Genomic DNA, 25,066 nt, shown 5'->3' on the forward strand with positions numbered 1-25,066 from the left:
AAAATACTTATATTTGTTACAGATAAATTTATTGACCCCAGCACACATTTTCTTGTTACATTCCTTGACATTCTGGTCAAGAAATACCCTCATTATTTTTATATAAATATTTTACCATTTACGTTATTAGAAATCATCAACAAAATATGACCGCAAGTTCTTTAGAATCTAATGCCAGTAGACAAACTTTTAAATTATTTTCCAGTTCAAATGAAATAAACATTTCTCTGATATTGTTTTATTAATACAAGTTTCTTAATTTGTACGAATTTGCATGTCATAGGATATAACAGGACTAAAGCTGTATTTTGACCTTCACACACTTAGCAATATTTACATGGGTCCTACGAGTAGATCTTAACCTAAGCCTAATCTAAATAAAATAAATAATGTGGACTATTAGTGCTATAATTCCGTGGTCTCCAATTTTCTGGCCAGGATTTGAGCATTATTTGTCAGCTTGTCGATTTGGTTGTACAGGTTAAAGTGTCGATTCAGATCGTTGCTGTTGTTGAATAGTTTGGCAGTTCCTTTCAGGGTTTCGTGCATGTCCTGCGTGGCCACCGCCAGGAAGTTGTCATCCAGAGAGTCGTGGCCTCCAATGCTAATGTTTGAAAAGTATTATATATTTATATTAGAATATTATTTATTTTTAAGGCGTTTTCTGCCAAGTCGCACCTGCCAGTCTCCTCTGATTTGAACCACTCATTGTCGTAGCCCTTTAGCCAAATGGGGTTTGATCCTTGAACACTGTGCTTGTTGGTATTTGGCACACGAGTGGCAGGCTCCTGAGTGTGTTGCAGGGACATCGAGGAGTTACCACCTAATTAATAGTTTTTCGGGTATTATAATGCTTCAGGAAGGTCTATATAATAATCTATGCTTACGGAATATATTGACTTTAGCGGCTCTCAGCTGCCTGCGGTACCCATTTCTCTGTGAGGCACAGAGTGCAATAGTGACTACCAACAGAGTGGCTAGAAATAAGTTGGTGAACACCAGCCAAACGAACAAAGGACCTCGGGTGGGTCCTGCGGTCAGGAGTTGCGCCTCCGCCGCCTGTGTGTCCAGTACATTTAGCTCCTTAAACAGCCCGTCCAGACTTTCGATGTGCGAGTCGATCAACTTAAGCACCTCGGATACCTCGTAGATGGAGTTGTCCTCGCGCTCGACTAGATGCATATATAGATCCGTCTTCGTCTTGTCCACCGAACCGTCCTTGTTCTCATGAACCTTAATCTCATCTATGTTTACAATAGATTCTGTGATGTTTCCCAGGGTGCTAAAGGATTAGAAAAGGAAATCAAATAATGTTTTATTCTTAAGGAATAAAACTTTACTTACTCTCTAAATGAATCAACTCGGGCTCGCAGTTCATCCGGCTGCAGTCGGAACACAAAGCGCACCTTCTGGTCTTCTCTTAACAAGTAGATGAAGACATGGGCCACATCCCTCATGCCCGATGTGTCGTTGGCCAACACCACAAAATCGAAATACCCTTTCATACCCTTCTGTGGGTCAAAGTTCAGCTGGACTTCTCCCGTTTTCTGATCGATAAGAAATGGAGCCTTGCGCACATTCTCCAGTCCTTCGGAAAGAGTTTGACGAATTTCACCCATTTGGTAGTATCCAATCTTTCCATTCTCTCCCTCATCTGCATCCGTGGCTTCAACGCGCATGAATTTTAAACCAAAGTCGGCATTTGTTGTGATACCACCCGTGAAGATTTTGGAACGGAAACGAGGCGGATTATCGTTAATATCCAGCACTCGCACTTTGATTTTCACCACAGTGCTATCTGATTCTGGGTGGGAAATAGCTGATGCTCCAGAGTGATCCTCCCGACTGCCGTCATAGGTCTCATACGATGCCATCTCCCCATCCTCCGATTCGTACTCATTACTCTCCGCTGATCTCAGTTGTCGGGAGTGTTTGAAGCGATCGTAACTGGACTGCTGATTATGCAGAAAGCCTCCTAATCTATTGTTGATCTCGATACCCATGCGTCGACGTTTTTCGCCTCCGGATAAAGAATCATTCCCACAGTTCTCTGTGGCTCGCACATAGAGCGTAAAGTTGGCCACCACTTCGCGATCCAGTTCTCGATCAACTGTTAGTATGTGGGTCTCGGGATCTAGTCGAAAATATCCCGCCTCATTTCCATTCACTATAAAGTAGCACACCTGACTGGGCGTCTCATTCGGATCGTCCAGTTCCAGCTGATCCTTGTCTATGGTATCGGGTAGCTTGATCCTTTCCGCCCCTGGATCTGAGTGCTCCGTAAAGTTAACGGATATTTCGTTGACTATAAATTGTGGCTCGTAATCATTTACATTGCGCACATAGATGGTAAGGTCCAAATCTGAACTCAACGAGGTGGGCAAACCCTGATCGTAGGCTTCAATACGGATCTGTAATGGAACATTGGTTTACATAAACAAATGTGTAAGAATATTATTGATTGGTTTTTATTTCTTACCTCGTGAATCTTCTGCTTTTCACGGTTTAGTAGTTCCCTCAGGAAGAGCTCTCCTGTATTAGCATTTACCTCGAACATCTTGTAGCTGCCCAAGGGATCGGGCTTGAGTCGATATCTCACTAGTGCATTCTGACCCATGTCCGCATCGCTGGCATATGCCTGCAGTATCAGAGTGCCAACAGTGGCGTTCTCCGGAATCCGAACAGTGGTGTTATGAAGTGGCTTTACGAAAACCGGGGCATGATCATTGAAATCCGATACACAAATGTCCAGAGTGCTGTGTACAATATTCGCCGGTAGACCCATATCTCGTGTGGTTATAGTAAGGCTGTAGTTTCCAAACTTATTGCGCAGACTCTTGCTGGCGAAGATTTGAGCATTCCAAGCGTCCAGCTGCCGCAGCTCAAACATGCCTTAAATTAAATATGGATCAGCTTGGATAAATATCTTAAGAAATAGTTTTATTAGAATCCAAAACCTTACCATCTTTATTGCCTTGGGTAATGGCAAAATCCAGTCTTCCGTTTGGTGTAGTTGGGTCATCTGCATCTTTGCCCACTATGTTCGCCACTCGTTCATGTAACTCATGATACTCCGTGATTAGGACACAACTCCTGGGCAGACTCACCTCCGGCGGATTATCATTCTCATCCAGTAGGGAAATGCTAATAATTTGATTAAATTAATACTCTCAAATAAGTAGTAAATATATATAACTTACAAAACCTGCTTGAAGGCATTCCGACTTTCTCCAGCCAGAAATCCGAATTGGTAGTTGTCCCAAGCCTCGATTACCAGATTGTAGGAGTCCTTGGATTCCCTGTCCAGACGATCAGCCACCGTTAGGACGCCAGTATCCGCATCTATGGTGAACTTTCCTTGCGAACTGATGCGATCCATCAGGAATGTGATCTTGCCAAAGTCTCCAGAATCCGCATCGCCAGCTTGCAAAGTAGCAACTCTAGTTCCAGGAGCTGCATTTTCACTAATCGTATAGTTCTTGCTGCCACCCACAAAGTAAGGATTGTTATCGTTCTCATCAAGCACTGTGATATACACATCCACCAGAGAGGATCTGGCTGGCATTCCGGAGTCGGTGGCCCGCACACTGAAATTGAGCCACTGATGCTGCTCGTGATCAATCTTACTCGCCACCACAATTTCCCCCGTTTGTGAATCGAGGTGCATCAGCGACCGATAGGTGGGATTACCTTCCAGAGCATAGGTAATAGTCCGATTCTTATCCACATCGGAAGCCAACACATTCACAATCATTGCTCCGTTGATGCTGTTCTCGGTGATAGATTGCCGGTAGAAGGGCAGACGGAATTTTGGGTTATTATCGTTTTCATCCAGCACTTGAATGCTCAGGAACCCTAGTAAGATGATTAAAGCAAGAGGATTAGTGTAAATTCATGAACCTTATTCATCTGCTTTGTTTACCCACCTTCAACGATCTGCCTACCCTTAGCAGCAGCCAGATCCTCAACAGTTATGGCCAATTTAATGTGCTCCACCTTTTCGCGATCCAACAGCTTGACGACTTTTAGCGATCCTTCTATGGGATCCACCTCAAATGCGCCTAGGAAGTCGTATTCACTACTTTTCACCAATGCCCCCTCCTCACTCCGACCTTCACAATGTTCCGGATTTAATTTGAACCGTAGGATGGCCTTCTGATCTAAATCCGTTGCCTGGATTCGATACACCAGTATGCCCACAGGTGTATTCTCCACAATCTTCAAAGCTGGCATTTCAGTCAGTACAGGAGGTTTGTTATTTACATCCTGAATGCTTATGTTCACCGTACAGGTGGTCATTAGCTGGGAGTTGCCCAATCCTCCATCTAGAGCGATCTATAGAGCATAAATAAATTCATCGGATAACATACAAATATGAAGAGCATTTAAAGAAACTCCCTATGAACTCACCACTGACAGGGTATAAAGCGATCGCTTGTTGTCTGTAAGATCCGGATCTAGATTGGCTCCCTGGGCCACCGAGATAACACCCGTTTCAGAGTTAATGATAAACTTGTCGCTGGCACCTGTCTGGATGCGATATACCACCGCATTATTTGGCGAGGATCCATCGCGATCTATGGCTGTCACCTGCAGCACGGAACTCCCACCTGGCAGATCCTCGGGCACGGATTTTGCATAGAAGCTGCGCTGGAAGATCGGTGGATTGTCGTTCACGTCCTGCACGTAAATTAGAACCGGAACCACTGTGGAGAGCATGGGAATGCCGGAATCACGAGCTCGCACCAGCAGATCGATCTCTCGAATGCTGGGAGATCCTCCCGTGAGTGGATCACTTCTGCGACTGCTTCGATCCACCAACTCCTCGAAATCAAAGCTGTGAACTGGTTGCAGTAGGCCACTCTGTGGATCTATGCTGAAGTTCGAGCGGTACATGCCCTCGACAATCTCGTAGGTCACCTGGCTGTTCTCTGTCCCATTGAGATCCGCATCCCGGGCCTCCAGTTGCAATGGGGTTTCGAACTGGGCCTGATTCTCCAGCAACTTCGTTTCGTATTGTCGCTGTGGAAACGTAGGCGCGTTGTCGTTCACATCCAGGATGTCTATAATTATTTGAGCCGTATTCCTGTTGCCCTGACCAGCGCTATCGATGGCCTCCACGGTGAGATAATGCCGGGAAATTATCTCGCGATCAAAGGCAGGTCCACCGGCCTGCTTGATAGTTACTACTCCAGTAATCGGGTTCAGATTGAGTCTTAAAAAAAGGAAAGGAAGTGAGTGACCACTGAAATAACACATTGATATTGTGATTAACTTACAAGTGAGCAATTCCGCCCCTGAGATTGGTGTAGCGAATGCCAATAGTTCCATAATCCCCCGAATCCACGTCCATCGCTTGCACATGGGTGATGATGGTGTCCTGATCGCTGTTCTCCAACACACTGGCATTGTAGATCGTCTGGGTAAACTCCGGAAAGTTGTCGTTCTGATCTCGAATAAATATCTGGACATGAGCGGAACTAAAGGAGACGGTATCGATTAAAACTTCTGTAGTCTACCATCTTAAAAATTAAAAAAACCCACCTCCATCGACTGGGCTCGTCGATCTCCCTGGCAAATATGGTAAAATTAACCTCGGTGAACTGTTCAAAGTCAAGCGACTTGGAGTTCTTCACCCGCAGCATAAAGTTGGCCTCATTAACCGCCAGCTCAGGTACAATCTCGAAGAGATCGTTGGGTGGATCCAAAAATAAACGAAAGGTGCCATTGTTGCCCTCATCGTGATCAAAGACCACGTTTTGTACTTCCTCATCGATGAAATTAAGCGGGGTGTTGGTCTGGGCGTTCTCGTTAACCTCGCAACGATAAACGGTCTCCCCGAATGTGGGAATCTCATCGTTCACATCGCTCACTATGATCGTAACTTCAGTGCGAACTGTGGTGGGTGCCATTTGGGTATTGGATTTGGACAGCTCGGTAGCCGAAATCCGCAAGATATGGGCTCCATTCACCTGATCACTTTGCTCTTCGCGATCCAGTTTAGTTAGCGTGTGAACTATCCCTGTGTGCGGGTTTATGTCAAACAGATCGTTGGATTCCAAAGCATAGGCTATGGGGTTATTGATTCCACGATCTCCATCTATGGCTCGAACTCGTAGCACTTTTGTGCCCACTGGGGCATCTTCGGCAATTCGGGCCACTGCCTGGACTTCTACAAATTCTGGAGGCTGATCCTCCAGATCCTTCACCTTCACCAGAATGGCGGCCGTACCCGTATTCACTGGTCCCTGATTGGCACGATCGATGGCCAGAATCCTCAGCTGGTACAGACTCTTCCTTTCGTAGTCCAACTCCTTTTGCAACCTCAAGATGCCCTTGCCCTGATGGGTGGCTATGGAGAATACATCGTTGTCGCCATCCAGCTCTTGCAGGTAGTAAACCACCTGACCATAGGCTCCTTCATCCGCGTCTGTGGCCTCCAGAGTGGTCACCACGCCCGGAGCACTGCCCTCTGGTATTTCGATGGCGTTTTGATAGGGTAGAAAAGTGGGGACATTGTCGTTAATGTCCTCGACCAGGAGCAAAAAGCTCTGCGTCACATAGTTGTGATCGCTGTAGTGACTGTCGGTCAGGGTCAGCACTATGGCATACTCGTCCTGCAGCTCGCGATCCAGCTCCTTGGCCAAAAAGATCTTGGCCTCATTCCCACCCGTGTTCTCTATGCGAATGATCTCACTATCGTGCGAGTTGCGTTTTCCGAAAGTCAGCGGATCGTTATCTGGATCATAGCCCTTTAGCGTGTATATTAGGGTTCCTAAATGCAAAAATGCCAAATATATCTTCGGTTAAGATTATATAAATTATAAAGAATTACCACAATAAATTGGTCACATTCGCTACATAGGAAATACATTTTATGCCAAGTTATTTTAACATGATTATACATTAAGAAGATAAACAATATCTTTTAATTTATAAGCAATAAACTTTTAAGCATGACATATTACCATGTTTAATATCAGACTATTTTCGATCTCATTTTGCACATCCGATTATGGTAAGCTCAGCTCAAAATTTTCAAAATATGAGTCATAAAGATTATATCGGTGGTGATTTTAATTTGTCAAACTATTTTTGTTGCTCATAAATAATGATAATTTAATTAAAATTCATCGAAATTAATGCTATTATCAGTAATTGTAGTTAGAAACTATTTAAGCCAATGGAAAAGTAATATAATAATAAATATATTAAACAGGAAATGGAACTGTAGTCTATTTGCACAGAAGAAATACATCTTACATTTTAGTCTTCCTTTGATTTTCTCGAGATATTATATCTAGTCTGAGAAATGCTCTCCACTTACCCACTTTCGTTTCAGGACTCTCCTTCAAACGCAGTACAATCTCGGACTGCCCGTCGATAGCGAAACGCGGCGGGCGATTTGAGGCAACCAAGCTGATTAGTGTGGTGAGTATTATGACTTGGATGGAGAGGCAGCTTAGATATCTAGGGGATCTGCGGGGCGATTGTCCTTTTAAGCGCACCTTCTTGTAGTCCATGCTGCCATTGTCACTCGACTGCGACTGTGACTGTGGTTCGTTGTACATTGTGTTGGGTTGTGAGTAGCACCAGGGGATTACTGGTTAGGGCCACTTGCACATGACAGGTAGACTCGAGCGACACCTAGAAAATAGTCGGAGTGTGTTACGACAGAAGAGAGAAGTGTTAACCCATTTTCCCCATGTGTCGCACGTTTTATGGGCCGTGATCTGTGACCCGCCGGCAGTTTCGCTCGAGAAGGTAACTCGAAGTGGAGAATCTACAAGAGGAGTTCTGTGCCCGTTCTGCTGTTTCCACATGCCCAAAAAAAAAGAACTCAATTAGGTCGTAGATTTCTTAATACCTGAATGGAACTGGACTCGCGTGTTGCAGGTTGCCCGTCTGTCCGTCTGTCCGTTCTAAATGTCCGTATGTTCTGCGTGAGAATCGGCCAGCAGATCTTCGCGAAAGTTGTATGCCCAAATTAATTAAGCGTCAGCTCTTTATTGGCTTTACTTCAGTTTACTGAAATGCTGGCTCAGCGCCAGCCTGGAATTTCGCTGAAGAAATTTTATGGGTTTTGCGGCTGCTATAGTTTTCTGTTATTTTGTACGAGGTTTAACGACCGGAACGTTTTCTAAACTGCCCGGCAATTATTACTACTTTGGCTTATTCATGTGCCAGATTTGTCTCATTGCGAATTGCTAAACAAATTGCGGATAAGTTCTCGCTCGAGTGGAGTGAAAATTGAAAGTCGTCTTTGATAGATGAGATGAGAAAAACCACACTCGCGAAAATTTGATGATGTTTCTTCACACTTCAAGCTGATGAAAAAAAAACCCTTTGGCCATCTTATCTTTTCACAGGGGGTGCGTGTGAAAAATGTATTTGTAGAGCGATGACTGCATCTGTCAGCCGCAAATTCATATGCATTATTAATGCCATTGTTCGCGGGTTCAACTCGGTTAGGCTCATTTGCAATCGGAGCAGGAGATCCGCGAGATTTGCCAAGTGTGGTTCATTGATTTCGCAATTGCTTCGGCTATTTCTTAATGACCCGCCATCGTAAATGCCTGCGGCGATGGTAATTGATTTGTGTATCTCTGGGATAGCTCATTACCTGTGGCAGGTTGCATCAACCTCTTTATCGCGGGAAAATCAAGCGGCAAGGTCGTTAGAGAGTCGCCTTAACTGATCACGGTTAAGTGATTCAAAAGTAATCACAATCCGCGCCTGATTTCGCTTTCAACACGCGCCGCATGCAACATTTTTAATGTTGTGCCTGAGTACCTGCGGCATTTTCTACTTTTTGGCGGCCGCCTCTGCTTCTCTCTATAAATCTCCGCCGACAATTATCCATGCATCCGTGGCCAGCGCGTTTGTGTAACGACGGCAATTGGGTTGTTTGGTCAGTTGGACGATGCAGGGATGATGGGGATGCTCTGCTGGCCAGGCAATTTCATGCTGCACTGCCTCGGTACTTCCGAATCGGGGTTATCAAAGCTGTCGATACTCTGTGAGTGGTGTGGGGTGATACCCATCGGAATGGACACGATTCTATGCTCGCTGTTTAAATATTATTCACTAAATATGCCTTTGTGTACTTGCAGATATTGTTTATGTGTATTTCATAACCGTTTCAATTGGAGACTCGGAGTAAAGATATGTGAGTATCACCCATTCGCCCTGTGCAACTAACTAATTTTCTAGACACAATATTATTATGAGGAGGTTGTAGACTGGGTGTATAAGACACAAAAGAAAAATTGGTAAACATGTTGAAAGATGTTTCTAAGATGTACTCCAAGCCAACTTTTCTTCTTTTTTTTTTGAAATAACACTTCAACTTGGTTAAATATATAACTTTATATGAAAAATCAAAGTAGAAAATGGGAAAATATGTAACCTTTTAATTTAATGCACCATTCAGGAAGTTCAACCATACATTTAATTTTTCTTAATGCCTGGGCTGGCTATCACTTCCCTCCAAATGAGGCCATTCAAAATCGCATTTTGTTTAATTAACTCCATTAGTGACAGACACACTCCCACCCATATGTGAGGCTTTCTTGCTGCCAATTTTCCACACTGCTAAAACCACTGAATTAAGGCAAATTAATAAGTTACGCCGCCTTGGAAAGATCGGCAAAGTCAGTCAGGGCATCTGCCATTTCCCCTTGGATTTACGTAAGTGGAAAGCGGCAGAAGTGGCTGAGGAGTCGCCGAAGAGTCAAACAAAACACTTGGCCCAAGCACCATGACGACGGCGCCTTTCCGCAGTTCAGATACATCTCCGACCTGGAGATACACATGTATCTCAATCCGAATCCGAGCGAACTTCGGTGCTAATGACTCTGGTTGCTGGGTTCACGCTTGGCAAGTTCTGACCCGGTCCCAGTGGGCCAAAAGTGAAATCCTTCGCGAAAACTGTCCAATGTACGCGGTATCCAATGGTCACCGCCCCGACTCTTGCGGCTTTTGGGCCAACCGCAAAACAAAACCGGCGGCTCCAAGGTAATCGCCACCGAAATGAAAATCCCAATAAACAATTTTGATTTGTCTGTCGCTGCGACTAGTTCCCCGGACTCTTTCCCTGCCTCTTACCAGCCCCAGTAATCGCCGGTTCATGACTTTCCAAGCTAGGCAGGGGCTCACTTAATTATATTAAATATGTTAAGCCCGGCTGAGAGTGGCAGTCACATATGTACACTCGAAAAAATATTGATCATAATGTCTTACAACAATTATAAACAGATAGAAAGCCAAATGAAAAAGTCGGGTCATTATGTATTAAGATACAAAATATTAAGTTATTTTTTATACGAGATTAAAAAGCGTTTTAAAACTAGGATTCATTTTTCAAAACAACAGAAAATTTACAAGTCCTACTGGAAACACACAAAAACTCTATGAAAACTTTAAATGTACATGGGTACAACTTTCTATCAGCGGATAACAGCTTGTCTTTCAGAGATCTCCTTATTTTATAGTAAAGAATATTTTATAAATATGGAAATCCTAAAAATAAAAATTATTTCATATAAATTCACCATTTTTATACCCGTTACTCGTAGAGTAAAAGGGTATATTGTATTCGTGCAAAAGTATGTAACAGCTAGAAGGAAGCGTTTCCGACCCTATAAAGTATATATATTCTTGATCAGGGCCACTAGCCGAGTCGATATAGCCATGTCCGTCTGTCCGTCTGTCCGTCTGTCCGTCTGTCCGTCTGTCCGTCTGTCTGTCCGTCTGTCTGTCCGTATGAACGCTGAGATCTCGGAAACTTAAAAGCTAGAAGATTGGCATTTTGCATGCAGATTCTAGGAGTTCCTACGCAGCGAAGTTTGTTTCAAAAGGTGCCACGCCCCTTTAACGCCCACAATCGCTTATATACGATAAATTTAAATATTTCGGAAAGTAAAATGCAGTTTTATTGTGTTTATAAATACCTATCGAAATGTAGAGAAATTTTTCAAATCGGACCATTCGTTAAAAGTTATGCGTGTCAAGTTTCTTCTCCATCTCCTCCCTTTACCTGAGTAACGGGTATCTGATAGTCGGGGCCCACTATAGCGTTCTCTCTTTTTTTACTATACATTCCACATTGGGAGCCATCATATCTTTTTAAGTCATAATATGGTTAACATATTATATTTTTGTGAGTGCACTGCTGCAGATTGAGATTGGTGCGGATCGTGTTGTGACCAATGTTGCCTCCAGTTTCCGGCCCGCGATCAAACAATCGGGCCCCTGGCGTTCCGAGTACTCCAATTTGAACACTTCCTCCCCCGTATTAGGGCTCTTTTGTCATGCCCATCGATTCCGATATGTGCGGCTCTCCGACAGTCAAGTTCAACGCCAGCAGCCAACAATTGTTTGGTGAACAAAGGAGAAGCGGGGCTAGAGGGCTGGAGGGGAGCTGCTCCGTTGCGGTGGCTTGGTTTTTGACTCATACACCGGGTTCAAGCGACGCCCGCATCCGTCTCACTTTTCCAGCCAAGCTCTGAATCTTGGCTTTTGGATGTTGCTGGTGTCGTGAGCAATTTGTCCGTTACACTCCGGCTCCTTTTCTGGCTCGATTTTTGCACTTTTCTATTTGAATCTGCTTTGCAAGTATTTCTACATTTCGGGTAATTAAACAATTTATTTGGCTGGCTGGTCTTGGAAGAGCAGGCAAGTCCTTGACACGAGCTCTGACCTTACTTGCAGTACTGCAAATAAAAGAAGTTAGGCAACTAACCCCTCGAGGCTGAACTATAGGCTTTCATGCACCAAAAGAAATAACAAGGTGCGAATTTTCTCATAGAGAGATATGGCAATCTCTAAAAGTATTTAAATGCATAACCAATTCAACATGAAATATCTATTGTTGCTAAACATAATCCCTATTTCATACGAATCTAAGAAATATGTATGTAAAGATCCTAATAGATTTGATGTAAATTTGTATATTAGTAGACTTTTATAACAAAAAATTGACCTTAGAAACACATTATTCACACATAATATTTTGAAGTACTTTATGAACTTAAAAGATAGTTATTTATTTACGATACTATTTCTTTTAATATATACCAAAATTCTTTTGAACTGAGATCCTTATTCTTTGCAATTTCCGTGTAGAGCTTCATTCCTTCACCCTTAACAACACCAAATGAGGAAACCCCCTAACTATCCCCCCATGTTAAAGCATGTCGCATGCCAGGACAAGAATGCAAACCGGTTCCACACTTACCGCCTATAAAAATAGGTATTCCCATACAACGAGTATCCTTTGGCAGACTTTTATGCGTTATCCTTTGGCTCACTTTAGATGATAATTATTTGAAGCCAACCAAAACTTGCAGTGTCACACACGAGTGTCGCTTAACAACTACCAGAGAACTGAGAAATTTCGTGGCTGACACATTTTTCGAAAAGGCTTCGACGTCACTGGTAATTAGGCATAAGTCAAGAACCCCGCAGAACACACATATGGAGTACACGATGAAACCGCATAAAATAAACGTGTCGCACGCTTCAAAATTGGGCAATGCACGAACCGGAACTCGACTTTAAAGAGGGGCAAGGGGCCTTCAAACATAAATATATGGTGGACAGATCTCTTAATGACACTTTTAGCCGCCGATGGAACGTGCCGTAGAACACGCAGTCTTTTTAAGTTCTTGGCTAAATGAATAAATTACGAAAAAACTATTTGCACTTTCGAAATCCAAAAACCGTTAAGTGTTTTCCGCGAAACCGAAAACCAATTTTTGGATGAAGTGTTTGCCACAACAGTCGCTCGACGACTGACGTCGAATTCAAAAAACAAGCTAACGAGACTTCGGAGCTCTAGTGGAATTCAAAACCATGGCAACTCTATTGGGGAGAGAAAGATATAGCCGGGTCGAAAGAGAGAGAGGAACTGCAGGCACGCGAGTAATTAGCCGACCGTAAATTCCACCGGCAATTGTGGGTGGCGGGTGAGCTTGGTTTGTTTACAAACTTTGTAAACTAGTTAGCAGTGGATCATAACTGAAATATTGAAAGCTTTGACCAACGGTGGTCAGCGGAAGCCGGGAGTGCGAGGGCTTATGCAATTTTAAAGGTTAGAGAGGGCTCCAAACAAAATCTTCTACTGATTTAATTAAGCCTTAATTAATTATTAAACCTGTGCAAAAAATGCACTCAAATCAAAAAAAGTTGATTGGAGTAGAAAATGAGATAAATGATTAGGCAATACTCTATATTTAAATTTGAAGTATCGTTTATTCCAAATTTAGTTTATTTATACAATTTAGTGATGTCCGCCATATAAATTATATATCGCCTAATAAATAATTGCCTTACCTTACATACTCCTCAGAAAATGTCCGTGGGTCGAGTGACTATGCTGCGTAAAGGGAACTCTGTGGAGCTGGCCCGAAAGGCCAATACCGTCGTGGTGACGGTTCCACCTCTGGTTGAAGAAGTCGAGCAAGAGCCGCTCGTTCCACTTCCGCTATCTGGAGCTGTGCCGGGCCAAGAACCTGACGCCGGTGCCGGACATCCGCAGCAAGTCCAATTCGACCACCACCTTCCTGGAGCTGTGCGGCGACAAGCTGGCTGTCAGCGATTGGCAGCTCCTCACCGAGGCCCTGCACTATGACCTTGTGCTCCAGCAGCTGGTGGTTCGCCTGCGCCGCACCTATCCACAAAGTTAGTACCAGAGTAAAATTATTATGTACTGAAGCTAGACAAATCATAAATGACAAATTTCACTAGATAAGTATTCCCATTACACCACAGGTTAGTTCAAGAAAGAATTTAATATACCCTTGTAGCCGTTAAAAAAAAAATATTTTTTATTTCGAATTCGATGCTAGTTATATTTTCCGATACATATTTTTATCGTCCCAATGGAAAGCATATCATATAGACCGCTATAAAACCACAATCATTTTGAAGTATGCCACTTTGAAATCGGATGTCTGTAAAAAAAGTTATGGGCTTAGAAGTGCGGGTTTTAGGTCACTTTTCTGCAAAGCCATTTTTCGAAAATTTGGAAAGGGGTAACACTGTCAAAATGACGAAAAATCGACTCCAAAATACAAACCAAGCTGAGAACACAGTTTTTTAGAGGATTAAACCACAATCATTTAGATGTATGCCACTTTGAAATCGGATGTCTTTAAGAAAAGTTATGGGCTTAGAAGTGCAGGTTTTAGGTCACTTTTCTGCAAAGCCATTTTTCGAAAAAGCGACTCCAAAATACAAACCAAGCTGAGAACACAGTTTTTTTAGAGGATTAAACCACAATCATTTAGAGGTGTGCCACTTTGGAATCGGAGATCTGTAAGAAAAGTAATGAGCATAGAAGTGCCATTTTTCGAAAATTTTAAAAGGGGTAACATCATTAAAAATAATGAAAAATCGACCCAAAATTACAAATCAAACTGAGTATACAGTTTTTTAGAGAATTCAACCACAATCATTTTGAAGTATGCCACTTTGAAATCGGATGTCGGTTACAAAAGTTATGGGCTTAGAAGTGCAGTTTTTGGACACTTTTCTGCAAAGCCATTTTTTCCAAAATTCGAAAAGGGGTAGGTAACACTATAAAAATGATGACAAATCGACCCAAAATTACAAATCAAACTGAGTATACAGTTTTTTAGAGAAAGTATGCCACTGTGAAATCGGATGTCGGTTACAAAAGTTATGGGCTTGGAAGTGCAGTTTTTGGACACTTTTCTGCAAAGCCATTTTTCCAAAATTCGAAAAGGGGTAACACTATAAAAATGATGAAAAATCGACCCAAAATTACAAATCAAACTGAGTATACAGTTTTTTAGAGAATTTAACCACAATCATTTAGAAGTAAGCCACTTTGGAATCGTATGTCTGTAAGAAATGTTATGGCCTTAGAAGTGCAGGTTTTGGACCCTTTTCTGCAAAGCCATTTTTCGAAAATTTGGATTTTTAGATAATTATATCACAATTGTTTAAATGTTATTAAATTTCTGTAAAGAGTTAACTGTAGGGTTATATCTTTTTTGTATTAATATTTAAATAATATCTATATTCCTGACATAATTTTCCCGGCAGCCAACATCGACCCCATAGACACTGAAAAGAGGGCTCGACTCTTTCGCCAACGACCGGTGATCTACACGCGTTTCATCTTTAACAGCCTGGTCCAGGCGATTGCCAACTGCGTTTCGAGCAACAAAAATCTGAGCGTGCTGAAGCTGGAGGGACTGCCCCTGCAGGATGGCTATATCGAGACCATTGCCAAGGTGGGTTGTGGTGGGACCCTAATTGAGATCATTATCTAGAGAACCTCCGTCCATAGTCTTTGGCCGACAACGAGTGCCTCGAAACAGTGAGTTTTCGCAAGTCAAACATCGGCGACAAGGGCTGCGAGGTGGTCTGTAATACGGCCAAGTATCTAAACCGCATCGACATCTTTGACCTTTCCGAGTGCGGACTTACCTCCAAAGGAGCGGAGCACGTGGCCGATATGCTTAAGGTAAGATTTTTAAAATTAATGTGGAACAATTTTTCTTGAAGTGCGATTTGTATTAATTACTTTACGACTATCTTTTTGTATTACCGCAAACGAAATCTCTGAAATGCGGATCAATATTTTCTAGTACAAACGTAAATTACTTCACCAATTATGATTATAATTATAATCTGTTCCACTATAAAGTTATACTTGAAATCGAGACTAATATTGTTTGCTATGGAAAATGTTTCCTTATTTTTTATATATAGCTATTATTGCTTTATTTTACCCATTATTTTGACTTCCAGATGCAAAAGATCACCCGTTTTACTGAGGGTTGGGAGAAGTCTTTACGCTACCGCAGCGTGGATGTGAACACGATTGGCGGACTGCGCACTGTACTGCTGTCGGACAATCCGGAGATCAGCGATGACGGCATCCGGTGGATCACGGAGGTGTTGAAGGAGGACGCCTGGATAAAGAGTAAGTGGGATCCGCATAGTGTTATCCACACCCTCAAGTTACCCCACAGAAATTGACATGGAGAACTGCGGCCTGACGGACATCGGTGCCAATCTGATCCTCGATTGCCTGGAGCTCAACACGGCGATCACGGAGTTTAGTGTGCGTAACAACGAGGGCATCAGCAAGTTCCTGCAGCGCAACATCCGGGATCATCTGGGCGAACCGGCCGAGGAGAAACAGGAGCCGGAGTACGACCTTAGCTGCGTGAATGGGTTGCAGAGCCTGCCCAAGAACAAGAAGGTCACCGTGTCCCAGCTGCTGGCCCACACCAAGGCTCTGGAGGAGCAGCTCTCCTTCGAACGGACGCTGCGCAAGAAGGCCGAGAAGCTGAATGAGAAGTTGAGTCACCAGCTAATGCGCTCCGACTCCGGCAACTTGGTGCAGGAGAAGATTATAGAAGGAGGATCTCAACAGCACTTGAACAGAGAATATGTGGTGCGAAACGAAGTCATGCAGGAGGTCGTCAAGGAGTGAGTTTAATCAATTCTACAACACGATGTGTTTGTATATTCAGATTCACACTCAGCACACCGAAGTCATAGGTTAAATTTCATATAAATAGGTAATTAATTGGATTCTTCCTTAGTTCCCAGAGTTATCGACAATCTCACTTTAACCGGCTGGTCAACAGTGCGGTCACCAGTCCTGAAGTCACACCCCGCAGCGAAATTGCCACTTTGCGCAAGGAACAGCAACTGCAACAGCAATCCTCGCCAATCCATATCAAGCATCCTTCCGTGGAACAGCAGCTGAGGAGAGTGCGTGAGGTGCAGGAGGAGGTGGACGAGGAGGAGGAGGAGTATGAGGAGATGCCGCCGGAGGACAGCCAATCCGAGACGGAACCCGTGACCGAGCAGCAACAAGTGCTGGTACAGCGCAAGCAACTCCAGGTGCGCAAGGTGCGCAGCGAGATGAAGTATGTGGAGAACAATCCCAAGGAGGCTGCCAAGAATCGCGAGTCCAAGTCGGATCACGAGTTTGCCAACGAGCGAGATGTGAGTAATCAAACCCATTCTATCTTTTGAAAAACGAAACATACATATAATACTCTTTATTTAACCAGTTCAAGCTAAATTCATCCGTGCAGTTTGAGACGGACATAGGCGACAGTGAAATGGTGAATCCTGGCCAGCATTACGAGAACGAGAAGGACACGGGCTACGGTTATAACTGCGAGCAGGAGCACCCTGTGAAGCGGGGCTACGAGAAGGGCTATGTGGTGGGAGTGGGCGACGGGTCCCACAGAAGGCAGAAGCCCTCTAACCTCGCCGAAGCTTTGGCCCAGAAACGTGGTGGAGGCTCGTGCGATGGTGGACAAGTGGCGCAGTTCGTCAGCTCTTTGGAGCGCAAAACGAACGCTGGCAAGCCGGGGAAAAAGCGTCACAAACCGCGGCCAGAGGACAATCATCAAATGCAGACCAACGAGATGCATATGGAGTCATACATGTCCAACTACGAAGAGATATCCTCCACCGATGCCACGCTGGAGAACTCGGACTACGAGGCGGAAACCACGGATTCCACGTTGCGAGGCAGTGGCAAGTACTCATCCATGCAGGTCTTTATGCGGCGCAAGCACTCGGAATCCTTGTCGATGGCGGAGGACAACGGCGAGGGGGAGCCTGGAGGCGGCGGTGTGCCAGGAGATGCAGGCAGCGAAAAGCTCATCTCCCCGCGCGAAGTTTACCTGGCACTACAGCTCCAGAAGCGGGAGCAGAGCTCCTAGGGGGTTCCCCCTTTGGGTTACTTCTCTTCCTTCATCCAAAATCCCAGCAGCCATTTGCAGCCGGAGCAGCGACACCTGTGCCACCATAAGCCAGCCAACTAGATTCGATGGGTTCCCCACTGGGAGAGCTAAATTTCCAGTCGTACTCCCGTGCAGTACCTGTAAAGATGGGAATCGCCTCCTCTTTGCACGTGTCTTGTTCTTTGCGAATTATAGCTGCGTCAAAAATGTACAAAAACAGAAATTCGGCTTACTGATTGCCATTAAAGATTTACCATTTATGTGCTCTCTACGAGTTTATTTTTGATTTTTTAACCGCCTATTTAAAATTCAACAGTTTTGTGCTCTCTACGTGATTATTATACCCGTTACTCGTAGAGTAAAAGGGTATATTGTATTCGTGCAAAAGTATGTAACAGCTAGAAGGAAGCGTTTCCGACCCTATAAAGTATATATATTCTTGATCAGGGTCACTAGCCGAGTCGATATAGCCATGTCCGTCTGTCCGTCTGTCTGTCCGTCTGTCTGTCTGTCTGTCTGTCTGTCCGTATGAACGCTGAGATCTCGGAAACTATAAAAGCTAGAAGATTGGCATTTTGCATGCAGATTCTAGGAGTTCCTACGCAGCGCAAGTTTGTTTCAAAAAGGTGCCACGCCCCCTTTAACGCCCACAATCGCTAATATACGATTTTAAAAACTTAAATATTTCGGAAAAGTAAAAATGCAGTTTTATTGTGTTTATCAATACCTATCGAAATGTAGAAGAAATTTTTCAAATCGGACCATTCGTTAAAAAGTTATGCGTGATCAAAGTTTCTATCTCCATCTCCCTCGCACTCCCTATACCAGAGTAACGGGTATCTGATAGTCGGGGCACCCGACTATAGCGTTCTCTCTTGTTTTTAATTTATTAAGTCCGTTTATTTGTAGAATTATAGAATATGCGACTGGTTAAGATTGTGTTGAATACTACTGATTAAGGTTCAATTCGATCAAGTAATTTGAATGTAAGTTAACCCCATGGTTATCGATTAAGTAGAGATTTTAGGGCGTAGGGCTTAACCGCCAAAACCGTAGAGGGTGCGTCCCTGGCGCTTGAGAGCGTAGACCACGTCCATGGCGGTCACGGTTTTGCGCTTGGCGTGCTCGGTATAGGTGACAGCGTCACGGATAACGTTCTCAAGGAAGACCTGTGAATTTTCCAAGGGTTAACTATTTTTTCTTTGTTTTATATGTATAAATTTAGCTTACCTTAAGCACACCGCGAGTTTCCTCGTAAATCAAGCCAGAGATACGCTTTACACCACCGCGACGGGCCAATCGGCGAATAGCCGGCTTGGTGATACCCTGGATGTTATCACGGAGCACCTTGCGATGACGCTTGGCGCCTCCTTTTCCCAATCCTTTGCCTCCCTTGCCGCGACCAGTCATTTTTCAGTGAGTTACTTTTCTTTGTGAAATTGTCTGAAGGAAAAGAGAAGACGCAATAACTGTAGAGCGACGCCATGTTTGTGTGTGAAAAAGTTACAGGTAATTTGACAGGTAAAAACTTATTATACAATTTTTTTTTATAAGAATACCGGAGCTAAGACTTATGCAGTTATTATTAAATCAAAATAAACTATTTTTTAACTTTATTGTATTTTTATTTATTTAATTGACCAGCAACTACACTCACCTTCCAAGAAAAATACAGAAATGCTTTGATCAAAGAGACCAGACTTCACACACCTGAAAAAACCTGCCACTAAGAACTTGCATTTAGTATATACTAATTCAGCGCTGACGAGTTATCGATAGTCGACCATCACTACCACCGCCCGTTGCAACAAAAAAAAGAACCAAAAGACGTGCTCGCTTAAAAAACTCTTGAAAAACAGGCCCTCAGACCTGTGAAAAACTGTAAAGTGCACCGCGTAGTAGCCTTTCACCAAAGCCGTTGTTATGTGTGATTGAATCGGTGTGAAAAGTCGTGAAAAAGCCGCGGAAAATGAGCATGCAAACGGCGTGTGGCCAGCAAATTCGCTGCCGAGGCGCACACACAATACGCACTTAGTATACACGAAAAAATAGTGCAGCAGTCGCGGGTGCGAGTAAGAGGATAAAAGTGCGAACACAACAGGAACTCTGTGCCAAAATAATACCAATACTCCACCAGTAGCCCCCAAACAACTGAATAATCGCGTTACGTATACGCAGAGAGTGCTGTATACAAGTTGTAGAGATAACAATGTCCAAATACGATCTGCTTTATCTAACGGCGCAGCTATTGCTGGGTATGTATTGTATTGCGAGTATGTGTGGGTGCATACTTATTGGCGCCTTAATTGCTGGCGCCATTGTTGTCAATACTATATCTGTCATTCCTTCCCGACTTTCCGCTCCAATATTAGCTGCTTTCGATTCTCCACTTACATTCATGTGTGATTTTCTATAGCCTTCAGCGTAGCATTATTACTGCATTAATATCATATGGTTCTTGACATAGATAAGGGGTGTATTAGCTTTGCGATATGCTTGTTACTTCTTTATATTTTTGTCTTTTAATTAAACGTGATTGGTCAACCTAATAGAGATATTTAAGATTTAAACTAACAAAAATATCCTAAGCATACATAAAAATGATCAAGAAATAAAGGAGCCTTTGTATTTATATCTCCAGTTTTAAACTACTTCTAAGATGTATGTGAAGGGGTTTCCTTATAATGCTGGGTATTAATCGATCGGATATCTGATTCCCAATCTTAATCCGTGTGTGTGTGTACGCTGAGTATTTCTTTGAATGGATTGCGCTGCATTAGGAACTTGTTGTATAGCAGCTTCTGGTTCCACCTTCCCAATCTCTCTTTCCCTTTCTCTCGCTCTCTCCCTGTCTTTTTCTGTGGCGCAATGCGCTCTCTTCCCTGTTGCTATAGTTGTTGTTGTTTCCTTTTTCCCCACAAGCGCCACTTTAAACCCATCCCTTTCTGTGAGCATAATGTGCCTGCTTATGTATCTACTTTACTATAAAGCATGCACGCTTACGTACACACACACAGCCAGCGATCCGATTACACAAAGAACAGTGGGACTGGATGCAAAAAATATCACAGGAGAAGCAACATCTTGTTTTGAACACCTTTTTTTTATAGCAATAAGCCATTTAAAATTTCTGTTCATATCGTAAGATACAAATTAAATAAATATTTTAAAGCACATTTAAAGATTGTGAGATAAGTGAATAAATAATAATTCTTAACTTGTTTTGTTTTTTTAATTTTGATTAATGCTGTAAGCATTTGAATTGATCAAATGTTCTGTGACTTTCGTTAAACTTCTGATGTAAATGTAGCCTAACTAGTGACCCAGATGGCTAACCCATAATTTGCCTCACTGTGCACTGCATATCCGTGCATTGGGGCCATGCCCACTCAAAGGCTGGTGTGTGGCCAGTGGGGCTAATTCCGTGCCCAAAAAGGGGTGGCTTTCAATGGCACAGGCCCCAGCTTAGGACTGCACTCCTGCTGGTGGGCATGCGATATGTGTACAAAGGATAGCGCCCATAAAGAGCCCTCCCTTTACTATCCCTTTAATGCCATTCCCCAAATAGGCTCGGCTTTATTTGCCCACCCTTTGAGCACTTCCAACCGATAATTCCATTAACTTTGATCTTTTATAAGGTTTATGCCCTGCTATTTATTACGATTTATTTATTTTGATATTGCAACTGATTAAATTGATATGATTAACATAAAACATTATTATTCCCCATTAAGCTTTGTGGCTGCCTAGGATCCACGGATCCATTTTGCCCGAGGGACACAACATGATCCACTGCGAGCACTTTGACGAGAAGATGTGCAACACTACCCAACCATGTGAAACACGCATTGAATACTGCAAGCTCGAGGCGGGCAAACTTCCCAGTTGCTATGTTCTCTGGTCGGTCAGCGAAACAACTGGTAAGTCGAGTGGCAAATAAGCATTTTTAAATTTCAAATTTGTGACTAAATTGATACCTCGTTTCCCGATCCTTTAGGCGAAGTGAAAATCAAGATGAAGGGTTGCTTCACGGACATGCACGAGTGCAATCAGACCGAATGCGTGACCAGCGAGGGACCGCGCCAGGGAAACATCCACTACTGCTGCTGCAAGGGATCGCGATGCAATTCCAGCCAGAAGTATATTAAAAGCACTACAGAGGCAACCACGCAAGGTGGGTTTCGTTTTGGATTCGTTTTTAGTTTGACGTTGCTGCTGCTGCGGGGATTTGTCTTTGGAGTGTTTACCCCAATTTCGTTATTTTCCGTTTGCATATATTTTTTTTAGTTTGTTACTCGTTTTTTATTGCATCTTCAAGTTGCAAAAAAAATAAGGCCTTTGCTACGCCCACAAAATCCCTCTCCTGCCATTCGAGGCAACGTTTTTCGTGTTAACGAACTCTCGACGCGAAGTGGCGCCCGCTCCCCATCATTTTCTACATCCCAGTCCTCAGCAACCCCCTTTTGGAACCGCATGTGTTGCAATTTCTGCCCTTCTGTGCACGTTCGTTGGTTCGTTTTTATTTTTATAGCAAGGTACTCCTTAAATCCTCGGGTATAATGCGTTTTCTTGTAACAGCAAGAATTGTTTATATCAAAGTCAATTAAACCAAAATAATTAGTCTGTTTTGTTAGCAAATAATATTATTAATGTGGGTATTAAGAAATTAATCTAGTATTGATTTATAGAGTTATTAAAGAATTTAAGTTTGATAAGGAAAATAATGAAATAGGTTTTAAAGACCCACTATAACATAATAAGTATTAAGATTGATTATGAATTTTCAGTCGTAAAGGATTATGTCAGTCGATAAAATCTAAAGATACATTAAATCATGGTTATGTCCTTTGGTTTTTCCAACTAAATTGCCCCATTAGTCAGAACCAAAAACTATATGAAAAATTGTATCTAATACCGGGTATTCCAGAGTCGGATGACTCCATTTTTAGTCCTCTTACTTGCTTTTATTTTGGGGTGTTGCAGCTGCCTTTGACTTCCGAGCCCTGTGCTGCCAGGGCGTCTTTTGTGCCCTTCTCTTTGTTGTTTTGTTCTTGGGCATAGCTTGCTTTTATCTCGAAACAAAATGAGGGGAAAAAGAGATGCGAAATTGGGGGCGAACTTTCGTTTTTTGGTTTTCGTTTTGCCTTTGATAGCAACCCCAGCAGGTGCACGCTGCCACTTGAGATGTTGTTCACCTGTGGCAAGGCAGCGTTTAAAGCACTCTTTAATGTCCTTTCCCGTGTGTTTCCTTGTGTCGTTGCAGTGCCGAAGGAGAAGACGCAGGACAACAGCAATTTGATTTACATCTACATAGGCACCTCCGTCTTCAGTGTGCTCATGGTCATCGTTGGCATGGCCCTGCTTCTCTACCGGCGCCGCAAGCAGGCGCACTTCAACGAGATTCCGACGGTAAGTAGATTTTAACAAACTTAACTCCCAAACGGCTAAGATATTAAATTGTATTTTTTCCTCTTTCCAGCACGAAGCGGAGATTACAAACTCGTCGCCACTGCTGAGCAACCGTCCCATTCAACTGCTGGAGCAAAAGGCCAGCGGAAGGTTCGGTGACGTGTGGCAGGCAAAGCTGCACGGTCAGGACGTGGCCGTGAAGATCTTCCGCATGCAGGAAAAGGAGTCCTGGACTACGGAGCACGATATCTACAAGCTGCCGCGCATGCGCCACCCTAACATCCTCGAGTTCCTGGGCGTGGAGAAGCATATGGACAAGCCGGAGTATTGGCTGATCTCCACGTACCAGCATAACGGATCGCTGTGCGACTACCTCAAGTCGCACACCATTACCTGGCCAGAGTTGTGCCGCATTGCCGAGTCCATGGCGAATGGCTTGGCCCATCTCCACGAGGAGATACCTGGCTCAAAAACGGATGGGCTCAAGCCTTCGATAGCTCATCGGGACTTTAAGTCCAAAAACGTGCTTCTCAAAAGCGATCTGACGGCCTGTATTGCTGACTTTGGTCTGGCCATGATCTTCCAGCCGGGAAAGTCCTGCGGCGACACACACGGCCAAGTGGGCACCCGCCGCTATATGGCCCCTGAGGTGCTCGAAGGTGCCATAAACTTCAATAGGGACGCCTTCTTGCGAATAGACGTATATGCCTGCGGTCTGGTTCTCTGGGAGATGGTCTCCCGTTGTGACTTTGCCGGACCCGTCGGCGAGTTCCAGCTGCCCTTCGAAGCGGAGTTGGGTCAGAGGCCCACGCTGGACGAAGTCCAAGAGAGTGTGGTGATGAAAAAGCTGCGCCCACGTCTGCTTAGCTCCTGGCGCGCCCATCCCGTGAGTGCAATTAATTATAATTATTCATGGGATGGTTAAATATTTTATTTATTTTCATAGGGCCTTAATGTGTTCTGCGACACCATGGAGGAGTGTTGGGACCACGACGCCGAGGCCCGTCTCAGCTCGTCGTGCGTAATGGAACGATTTGCGCAGCTCAACAAGTATCCCTCGGCCCAGCTACTGATCAAGAACCACACCAACATCGACGACGCCAAGGAGTCGACGAACTGTTTATAGAAGCGGTACTAAGCCACAGACCAGTCAGCGCTACTGTGGCTTGCCAGTAAATCAGTCAAAGCCTTTCGCTTAGCAGTGGATAGTTTGATAAGCAATGGCGTTCGTGTGACGTTTCGTTTTTAGTTTCATAGTTTTTAGTACCATCATCAGCAGCTATAGTTTACATTTTGTGGGATGGGTCGATAAATTACAACGAAGTCGGTAAGGTGGTATATATTTCGTGAATGCTTTGAAGTTTTTTAGGAAAATAATAGACATTTTCCTTGGATTTGGTTTCGTTGTTTTATGATTTCAAATCGACCCATACCACATAGAGCCGCGATCTTAAATCCGTTGGAAGTCAGTTTAAACGTACACCAAGCAAAACTGAACAAAGAACGTTGGACGTAGCGCTATGTGCATAGATGCGTTTAGTTACTCATCCCACATTAACTTCATTGACTGATAACCGTACATAGTTATATATAACCATGCATATAACGTACAATTTGTTTGCCTTCCGGCAGTAGTTTGGGTGCAAATGTAAAGTGTTGAAAATTATTGTCAAGCCTTTTTAACTTTAATTTGTATTGTGCGTTATTGAATGCCTCCATATAGTAATAGTTCTACTTATCTTAAGTTTAATGCATATAATTTTAATAATTTAGTTTTAATTTTACTTTTTATTCGTAACGTTTTTATTTGCGCACAAGCGTGAATGTGTTTTAATGTTGTATTTTAAATAAAAAATACTTTCCATCCTAACCATCCGACTTTCTTTATTTTTAATATTTTTCCATTTAGA

The 25,066-nt window shown here is 43.4% G+C and overlaps 4 protein-coding genes across 4 annotated transcripts; 2 read left to right on the plus strand and 2 right to left on the minus strand.

The window, feature by feature from the left end:
- Nucleotides 1-227: 227 nt before the first annotated feature.
- Nucleotides 228-12,600, minus strand: LOC108050721 (cadherin-23). The gene is made up of 13 exons (XM_017132521.2): nucleotides 12,239-12,600; nucleotides 7,328-7,647; nucleotides 5,545-6,775; nucleotides 5,280-5,480; nucleotides 4,411-5,215; nucleotides 3,927-4,335; nucleotides 3,201-3,855; nucleotides 2,963-3,144; nucleotides 2,480-2,892; nucleotides 1,345-2,411; nucleotides 888-1,282; nucleotides 679-823; nucleotides 228-604 (listed from the first exon to the last, which is right to left on the minus strand). Exons 2-13 carry the CDS (start codon nucleotides 7,569-7,571, stop codon nucleotides 406-408), a joined length of 5,946 nt encoding a protein of 1,981 aa, XP_016988010.2. The 5' UTR covers nucleotides 7,572-7,647; nucleotides 12,239-12,600; the 3' UTR covers nucleotides 228-405.
- Nucleotides 7,341-18,018, plus strand: LOC108038946 (protein Cep78 homolog). Its single transcript, XM_044458493.1, is given in 10 exon segments — nucleotides 7,341-7,431; nucleotides 9,114-9,169; nucleotides 13,352-13,450; nucleotides 13,452-13,683; nucleotides 15,073-15,263; nucleotides 15,320-15,496; nucleotides 15,784-15,958; nucleotides 16,008-16,470; nucleotides 16,587-16,995; nucleotides 17,064-18,018. Coding segments are annotated over 8 exon segments (2,406 nt in total). The 5' UTR covers nucleotides 7,341-7,431; nucleotides 9,114-9,169; nucleotides 13,352-13,354; the 3' UTR covers nucleotides 17,727-18,018.
- Nucleotides 18,019-18,625: 607 nt separating this feature from the next.
- Nucleotides 18,626-19,484, minus strand: LOC108050724 (histone H4). The gene is made up of 3 exons (XM_017132524.2): nucleotides 19,405-19,484; nucleotides 18,978-19,190; nucleotides 18,626-18,916 (listed from the first exon to the last, which is right to left on the minus strand). Exons 2-3 carry the CDS (start codon nucleotides 19,155-19,157, stop codon nucleotides 18,785-18,787), a joined length of 312 nt encoding a protein of 103 aa, XP_016988013.1. The 5' UTR covers nucleotides 19,158-19,190; nucleotides 19,405-19,484; the 3' UTR covers nucleotides 18,626-18,784.
- Nucleotides 19,485-19,529: 45 nt separating this feature from the next.
- Nucleotides 19,530-25,026, plus strand: LOC108050722 (activin receptor type-2A). Its single transcript, XM_017132522.2, has 6 exons — nucleotides 19,530-20,002; nucleotides 21,482-21,667; nucleotides 21,745-21,921; nucleotides 23,011-23,156; nucleotides 23,227-24,042; nucleotides 24,103-25,026. The coding sequence occupies exons 1-6, from the start codon at nucleotides 19,957-19,959 to the stop codon at nucleotides 24,280-24,282; spliced, it is 1,551 nt and encodes a 516-aa protein (XP_016988011.1). The 5' UTR covers nucleotides 19,530-19,956; the 3' UTR covers nucleotides 24,283-25,026.
- The last annotated feature ends 40 nt before the right edge of the window (nucleotides 25,027-25,066 follow it).

The sequence above is a fragment of the Drosophila rhopaloa genome, unplaced genomic scaffold, assembly GCF_018152115.1.
Source record: "Drosophila rhopaloa isolate 14029-0021.01 unplaced genomic scaffold, ASM1815211v1 contig_167, whole genome shotgun sequence".
NCBI lineage: Eukaryota > Metazoa > Arthropoda > Insecta > Diptera > Drosophilidae > Drosophila > Drosophila rhopaloa.